Source organism: Juglans microcarpa x Juglans regia, chromosome 7S, assembly GCF_004785595.1.
Source record: "Juglans microcarpa x Juglans regia isolate MS1-56 chromosome 7S, Jm3101_v1.0, whole genome shotgun sequence".
Classification (NCBI taxonomy): domain Eukaryota; kingdom Viridiplantae; phylum Streptophyta; class Magnoliopsida; order Fagales; family Juglandaceae; genus Juglans; species Juglans microcarpa x Juglans regia.
Genome location: NC_054607.1, coordinates 7,320,990 through 7,329,631, shown reverse-complemented (window position 1 = coordinate 7,329,631; position 8,642 = coordinate 7,320,990). Strand labels below are relative to the sequence as shown.

Here is an 8,642-nt window from a genome sequence, read left to right as displayed (position 1 = left end):
TAGAGCAAACCACCAATTTTTAGATAAGACACGCTGCTTGGTCTGCCACTTCACCCAAAATCACGTTGCACTTCCTGTCAGAAACACTGTCTTTCCCATTTGAGACAAACCTTTCAAGATCTGAGGCACTAACATCCTTATCCAATACTAACACCATTTGCTGCTCCTCTTTTGATGGTTCTTTTCCTTCTCTATTTCTAGCCATGGCTAAATCTTGCTGAAATTCTGAGAGAACTTTTTACTAGGACCGACCTCTAGACTAGTTTCTTCCTCTACTACCTTTTTTATTTCCTTCCTAACCCAAGTCTTTCGTATTTTATCTCCCTCTCCTTGGTCTTTTTTCTCCTCCCGGTTGCAGGTTTTCATGTTATGCCCTTGCATGCAGCAATGAGAGCACTAAGCCGGAAGGGTCTCGTAAACCACAGATTGTAGCCAGCTCGAAGGTTGGTTTGAGACACCAATCTAGAATTCTTCCACCGGAACCTTAGAAATATCCATCTTGATACATACCCGTGCTCCGTCAGTTTTTCGTAGCACATTGAATGCAATTGTCTTGGCGAATGTAATGCCCAAGAGGTAAAGTAATATTTCTCAAGAAAGATTCGTGATAATAATTTAGTGAGCGGCCAGACAAAAAAATCCATACCGGCACCAAGGATGGTTCTTGATCTTCAACATAGTCAGGGCTCCATTGGAAGCACGGTATGGCACATCGTCTATCTCACAAGCCTCTCTGGAAAAACCTTTAAGGAAATCATCTTCATTAGACAACCTGACAAAGACGGATCTAGGATTGACCATCGTTGATACCACTGGTTGAGCGACCAACCCCCACCGACGTCGATAAAACGATCTGATATTATCCAATGAAGGTTGTCTACGCAAAAACTTCAAAACCATCGAGAACTTGAATGGCTGTGCATAATGCTCAATTTCCTCCTTCGTAAAGGAGACATGCGACACTCCTTGAAAGACCTTTAATGGACGCAGGGGCACCTCCACCTCAGGTATAGGTTGAGGCGTCTGTGCCACCATATCAGTGTAGGATTTGAGCGACCCTGGAGGAGCCGGGGCACCCAGGGCAACCCTAGCAATAGCCATGCACTTGGCTTATCCTAACTGCGCAGCATCAGCATAACCAGTAATCTTTCTCTATCTATTTTTAGGATATTTTTGGTTTGCAACAATGCTATGTACAAGGATTCCATTCTAACTCAAAATGCTCAACAACAATGCTACGCCACAATGCTACGTACAACATCAGCATAACCAGAAATCTTTCTCAATCGGTTTGGCATACTATTAAACTATGGATTTGCCAAATTATGGATCTGATGATCATGAAAGTGTCCACAATTTCTAATAAGGATGTTGCTATCTTACACATATTGGCCCGACTTTACCTCCTATAAATAAGAAAGTTCGTATAGTGAGATGGACTCGGCCTTCTCAGGGTTGGGTCAAACTTAATACTGATGGGAGTAGTTTTGGTAATCCTGGGCCTTCAAGAGCTGGGGGCGTTATTCGTAATGATTGTGGGAGGTTACTTGCGGCCTACTTTGTGTTCTTGGACCAGGGCCTTAATAATTCGGCTGAAATGTGCAGCTTGCTGGAAGGGGTTCTTATGTGCTATCACTTGGGTTTTGTTCAGGTTGAAATTGAGACTGATTCTCAATTATTGGTTAATTGGCTCACCAATGGTGCTTGTAATATATGGTATTTAGAGGAGTTTTGGGACGAGTTACATGGTTATCTTAACTGCGTGGAATATAGAGTGCATCATGTTTTTCGTGAAAGTAATGTCGTGATTGATTTTCAGACTAAATGGGGAGCTGAGGGTTTAAATTCAGACTGGTCTGGTGAGCTGCCTAGTCGCCTCAAAAGTCTTCTATGTATGGACCGAATTGGTTTACCTTATTTGCGGACATCGTAATGGTTCCCCTCGTAAGTTGCTTATGGTTTAATTGCCTTATTCATTCTCATTTGCATGTGTTTTTTCTCTCTTGCATGTTCCTTTTTCTTGTCTAGGGTTGTTTATTTTGTTTTGACCTGTACTGTTTTGGTTTCTAGATGGTTTAGTTTACGATGCCTAGGTTTTGGTTTCTTGACTACTTGTATCTCCTAGGTGTCTTGTTGTAACTGCGATTTTTCTCCACCACAAGTGTAACATACTAGTCTTGGATTTAGGGTTTATGAGTAAATTCCTAGTAAAAGTTTTTTTTGTCTATTATTATTATTATTATTATAGTTTTATCAGAATTTATATTTATTTTATATTTTTATGATGTTATTTAAAATTTGCTAGAGTTTGTTTTTAATAATGATTTTCTATATTACATCAGATTTACGTTCACTAGGTTTGGTTTGAAATTTAAAGTTTATTTTCTCTATCTCCACCGAACCTTATCTTTGGTTTTAGCCTCTTAGTTAAACACCTTAAACCTCCAACCCGTAGGTTTCATCCCACTTTCTGTCGATTTGAAATCCTAACCTTATTTTCAGCCTTATCCCTAGCTTAGTAAATTTAAATTCTAGTGGAAACTGACTCTGTTAGTGAGTAAAGATTTCCACTCCGCACGTCTACACTCTCAGTCGCATGCACATCTCTACTTCTCTAAGATTTCCTTTTATTTTCTATATCTTCTACACTTATAAATAGTACTTACCTCGTATAAGAGGAGTAACTCGTGAGCCACTCCAAATCATTTGCTTCTGAAATACCCAGAGTACCGAAACACTGCCGTTTAAGCCTTAGGTTTCTTCCCAACCATCGTCGACCACCAAAGAACGTCGGAGCACCACCCGTGGAACCAGAAACTGTCGACTAGCTCAACCCCAGCGCACCCACTCCATTCCGATAAGATCTCGACCGCCGCAACCTTTGTTTTGGTTTCGGTAGTTCTCGGTTAGCACAGTTTCTCTCTCTAAACTCTCTCTCTCTCTCTCTCTCTCTCTCTCTCTCTCTCTCTCTCTCTCACTCGGTGTCCCACCACCATAGGGACCCCCCTGTCATGTCGCCGGTCACTCCCAACAACCCAGCACCGCCGTTGCCCTCAGCCCCCTCTCGGTGAGTCCATCGTTTTCGCACAGCCATCCCTCTGTTGTTCCACATGATTTAATTCCCGTGAAATTAGCTTGTGTCAAAGTAGGCGTTCAGCCCTAAGACCATACGCCTAAGTCTTTTTTTTTTTTTTTGTAATAAACAGAGTGTTGGGCTTCCTTTTAATAGTTTGGTATTTTTTAATTGGCCTTAATCTTATTATACAGTTTTAGTAATTTTTATTGGGCTTAATATTTTAAAGGTCAGTTTTTAATTAAATAAATATATCAGCCAAATGCTATTTTTTATAAGAAAGTGTTGAAAGAATTTAAAATGTGTTTTGAAGTATATTATTGAGCCTAATATTTTGTTAATATTTCCTTTGTTGATTAAGTAGAATTTAATAAACTTATTATGTTAAGAATTTAATAAAATTATGATGTTAAGAATATTTAATAGAATTTATTAGGTTTCTTATAAGATTTAATAATTATGTTAAGAAATAAAACTTAGTTTAAGAATTTAAGTTTTATGAATTATTTTGAAATAGTTGAGTATTCATCTAAATTATAAATTAGTATTTTTAGTAATTTAGATACTAGGATTTATTGAATTGTTAACACTATCTTTTAGATTATAAATTTAATTAAGTAAGATATTAGTACGTGTTTCCAACCAATTTAGTGATAATTATTATTTCGTATAGGTCTCAAGTTACGAAGTGTTATTCAAGAAGACACGCAGCGAGGTAAGTAATTTGATCATAAATTAGGATCATCACAGCTTAGCTCATATATAAGTATTATTCAAGCCAATTCATTGACAGCTATTATATATGAACCACTCATGTCATGCAAACATGTCATCCAGCATAGCATACGATCATGTCATTCCGCATCATGTTCAGATTCAGAAATTATAATTATGTATGTATTATGTCATGCATCTCATGTGTATAAGACACGTAAGCCATCTTAAATTCAAGTGAAAGATAAGATCAGATCAGTTAATAAGATGGCCATTCAGATGCATGGTACCAATGCAATTCAGTTTCAGGGTGGATGTGCAAGCCACGAACTCAGTCGTGGTCCACCATAGTATGTCAGAATACTATCAGTGGCTCCCTTTGCGGCCGCGGGATGTGGGGCCGGTGCACAATCTCGCACACAGGGTTAAGTGTGTTGGCCAGTCAAATAAATCAGATCAGTCAGATTAATCAGTCAGATCAGTCAGTTAATTTAGTTAAACAATCATGCATAGCACAAGCATCAGCATGAATAGTCAGGATTTTTAAACTCTCAGCATGAAAGTTTTTATGAAAACCTTATATTTAGTATGTTTACGTTGTGATAGATTTCTTGCTGAGTCTACGGCTCATTTTTATTTATTTTCATGTTTTAAACCACCTAGGTGATGATGATGAATACGAGCAGGCAGGCCAGGAGTAGAAGGAGCATTAATTTATTTTTGTTCAGACTTTCTAAAATAAAACATGTTTTTATGACATGAGTTTCGTTCAATTTATTTCATTTAATATTTTTGGAAGACTTTTATTAGACCTTTTCTACATAATAAATTACTGATTTTATTTATGAAATTTGAGATCTCTTGCCGGATTTTATTTTTATGAAAAGTACGTGACACTCCTAGCCTACGGGAAGGGGTGTTACAACAAGTGAGAGCAATCAATAAAATTAGGGTACCATCCTCTTTCTAAAAAAATGGCTGACCTTGGGCTGAATGTTGTCACCATATGTGGTGAGGGAACTGCAGCTATTGCATTACTCAGAAGAGCGACCAGTGCCATCTTATTTCTTGTGCACTTTCCTTCAGGTGAAAAGCATCAAATGGTAGCTAGTGATGATCAAGTTATTTAAGTGGGCTGATGAACCATTTAAGCTACTGTTGACTCCAACTAATATGTGATTCTTATGACCAATCTGAATTGACCCGTGATCTCAACCTTTATACCTTATCTACGTTGGGAGGAGAAATCTGAAACTCAAGCTTTATTGCTATACGTACGTATCGAGTGTCAACTTGCATGAATTTAAGGTGCTTGAAACTCAAGGCCCTGAGCCTCAAGCTCAACTCGGGCTCAAACCATGGTTCAAAGAACCTGAGATGTGCTTTTCTTGTCCACTTTATGCTGGTACATTTGGTTATTTATGAGAGTAAGGATGCTCTTCCCACACACAGAATAATACATTTGAATTGTGCTTACTTCCATGGAGCTAAAAAGTAAAGTTTTGCAGTATTTGCCATGGGGTGAAGATATAACTGAAATGCAAAATATCCCAGAAATGTTATTGTTCTCACATTGAACAAATCTGGAACATTCATGCATGTTTATCCTGGTGATCCGTATTATGTATCATGTAGCTTATTCGTGTAATGGGTTGCTTTCAGGAAAATATGGATGAACCTTTGGTGGCAGCAGATGGGTTCACTTACCAAGGGGAAGCCTTGCGGGGATGGCTCGGAATTGAGCGTGAAACTTATTCAATGGTCAATTTGAAAGTGAGTCACTTGCATCCTACTCCTGAAAATACTCTCTGGCTTGCTATACAGGATTGGCTTTGTAAATGAAGGGAGTCCCTTCAGTATCTATGTGGGAGTACCGGTGCATTATCATTGGAGATATGCAATAAGTGGGAGTTATTTGTTTTGTATTCTGTTGTGAAGAGTAACCAGGAGCTTCTAGTGTTGAGTATGGAGATGAAAACGGATTAGTTAATCCAATTTTTAAGCTCAAAACATATATCTATGAAGCATAATGAGGTGAACTAAACAGAAAAGTGAAATTTTGAATTATACTTGTTTTCTAATGAATAGAGGTTTTTCTACACGAGTCTACAAGGGCAGCAAGCCATACGAGGAAGCCAACAAGCAACTCCATTAGTATCATCATAAATTTCTTTCAAAACCTCGTGAACTTCAGCCTATTGTTATACACAACCATCATGGATTAAACATTATGGTTAGGAATCCTCACATTTTGAAAGAGAACGAAAATCATAAATTTCTTTGACTTGAAACTATCTTGGAAACAGTTTCAAGAATCTCAATGACATCGTCTCTCTTCATTTTGAACAATCACAAAAGGAGTAGTAATACCCACACATATGATGACAGGAACAACCAAAACTGAGCTATTTTTGATTATGGATTGCAGCACCAGTCCATTTGAGGGGAATCTACAAAAGCAGGGAAGCACTAGTTTGATTCTCAGTCGTATTAAAGGGATGGTCTTCTTCCATGGACATCTCAGCCCCGGGTTCATCTTTCTTACCATCCAGAAGTAGGTTAGACTCTCCTGTGAAGTTCCATCTGTGCAACTCTTCCTGGTTAGGAGCCATGTTTTCTTTGAAACTGGTCTGAGTTTCAGCTGACTCAAGCACCTGGCCATCGAACAAACTGCCCCGGGGTTTCTCATTCACCGTTTTATTTCCAGACTCAAACGTTATGTCCTCGTTGTTTTGCTCTGATAGTTTAACTTCTTTGGTCAACCCTTTGTTAGAGGTTGAAATCTGGTTTTCCTGATTTTCTTGATTGTTGAAATGAGAATTAGACTTCCTAAATGTTGTTACTGATGATGATTCTGTAAGCATGCCTGGTGATGGAAATGACCGCTGGCTAAAGCTCCCAAAACCTTGAATCCCTCTTGTTACACTCCGAGCTCTGTCTCTCTCTTCTTTGAGAAGAGGACCTTTCTCAAGCAGCTTCAATACTCTTTCTGCTTTTTTTCTAACAGCAAGGCCCCAATTAAATCTGCATACAAGGGTTGGATCTTTGTGAAGAGTCCATATAGAGCTGAGTGCTAACATAAAACGAGACAAAAATTAGGATTACGGACCCTTTTTCATCTATATACTGAAAGCTTTCCATTTCACTAATCAAATCCATGTCAATTTGAAATTCTCCTGCAACACTCTCTGGTCCATGAGTCAACAAATGCTCAAGTACAATCAGGGAATTGTAAGAGACCCTCCAGTTCTTTCTTTCAAACTTCAGGAATCTGATGCCCAATTTTTTAAAAATAACCAAACCCATAATCATTCTTCCCCATCAAAATTGGCAAAATAAGAATGAAAAAGAAAAGACAAAAAACAAACCAAACCCTGAAACCTTTTGTGCAGAATCTCCACAATTCTCGTATAATCATCAAGTTCAAAAGCAGCCCTTGAAATGGAACGCAGGGTAGGCATTTCTGGCGCCCATGTATTCCCACCTGTAGCTTCTTCTGTCATTCTGCAAATATCAAAGGTGTCATCCGAAACATCCCCATACCAAGAAACCAAAACAAAAACCCAGTTTTTAGAAATTGTAAAGATTATGGACTTACAATTGTGCAGGCGTGGCATCTGTAAGAGCCAATCTAGCAGTCTTGATTTTCTCTTTGAAAAAGAAAGAGGCTTGCCTTTTCATTTCATGGAAAGAGGGAGTGCCCATGTTGCCGCTAACGTTTTTGCTCAAGATAGACATGTCTAAAATGGAAAAAGATGTGGAAATAGAACAGTTCCCAGATTTGATCTTGGAAGAGAATAGAGTAAACAAGAGAAGGCAGAGCTAATCCAATGATCTAACAGATCCAACACCTAACGCCTACGTAGCAAACAAGGTGTGCGGTCTGCAGACGCAATACCTAATACATACAAGCCAATTAAAACTTCCGGTAGTCTTAAATCAGGCGAATATTTCAAGGGAGAGCATTCTGAGTGATGCTAGCAATTGTGTCGGTCAAAGTGGAGTTGATGTCTCAGTTTGGAGTGATGTTGTGTAAACATCTGATTAGTCTCTTTAATCTTTGAATCGTGAAAATGAAACATATATATATATATATATATATAGTGAAGTCAACATCTTTGCATTAATGGACAGCAGGTGGATTCATTTCGACTTTGAATAGTCTATTTGTAGAGCCAAGTTATCAGTCACAAATATTCGGATCGATCACGCGTCTTTCTGCACATCTCATCCAGTTTCATGCATCGTGGTCAAAGTTTACAATTAGAGAAGTTGGGGTTGAGGATCCACACAAATGTTCTAAAGTATTTAAATCTATAGTTGAATCCAGATCGCATGTTCTTTTGGTCAATAGACTATTATATGATCTAAGAAATGAAATCCGCATTCAAATTAAGAAAACAGTAATCGTCATACTTTTAGATTGTATTTGGTAATAAGATATTCTCAAATATTCTGTGAATAATTATGAAAAAGTAATAATAGAATATTGAATAGTAGTAAATAGTAAGTAAAAAATAATAATAAAATAATAATAAATAATAGTGAGGTATTCTATCAACTTCCTCTCCCGATGTTGTTGCATCTCCATACATGTATCATCGAGCTTCAACTTTAACATCCAATGCTGTCAACTTTGAATACCGTCCCGCTTTACTCCATCATAGTTGAAATCCAATCCAAGTTTGGTCTTTCTCCATTATTTTCTTTTTTCCTTTGCTGTAAATTTTTGGGTTTTTTTTTTTTTTCTAATTTTTATTTCCTTCTTCATGGTTCTTGATTATAATGGTCATACATTTTCCAAGCCCACAAGTCACAACCATCAAATTTTTCTTCATGTTTATGATTCATTTTC

The 8,642-nt window shown here is 37.8% G+C and overlaps 1 protein-coding gene across 1 annotated transcript; it reads right to left on the bottom strand.

The window, feature by feature from the left end:
* Window positions 1-5,827: 5,827 nt before the first annotated feature.
* LOC121240623 (epsin-3-like) lies at window positions 5,828-7,825 on the bottom strand. Its single transcript, XM_041138102.1, has 4 exons — window positions 7,386-7,825; window positions 7,169-7,291; window positions 6,897-7,058; window positions 5,828-6,811 (listed from the first exon to the last, which is right to left on the bottom strand). Exons 1-4 carry the CDS (start codon window positions 7,523-7,525, stop codon window positions 6,238-6,240), a joined length of 999 nt encoding a protein of 332 aa, XP_040994036.1. The 5' UTR covers window positions 7,526-7,825; the 3' UTR covers window positions 5,828-6,237.
* Between the last annotated feature and the right edge of the window lie 817 nt (window positions 7,826-8,642).

Coding starts and splice junctions, on each gene's coding strand:
- LOC121240623 (XM_041138102.1), bottom strand. CDS start 7,525: ATGTCTATCTTGAGCAAAAACGTTAGCGGCAACATGGGCACTCCCTCT. Junction 7,292..7,385: donor GATGCCACGCCTGCACAATT/GTAAGTCCATAA, acceptor TGATATTTGCAG/AATGACAGAAGAAGCTACAG. Junction 7,059..7,168: donor GTGGAGATTCTGCACAAAAG/GTTTCAGGGTTT, acceptor ATTGGGCATCAG/ATTCCTGAAGTTTGAAAGAA.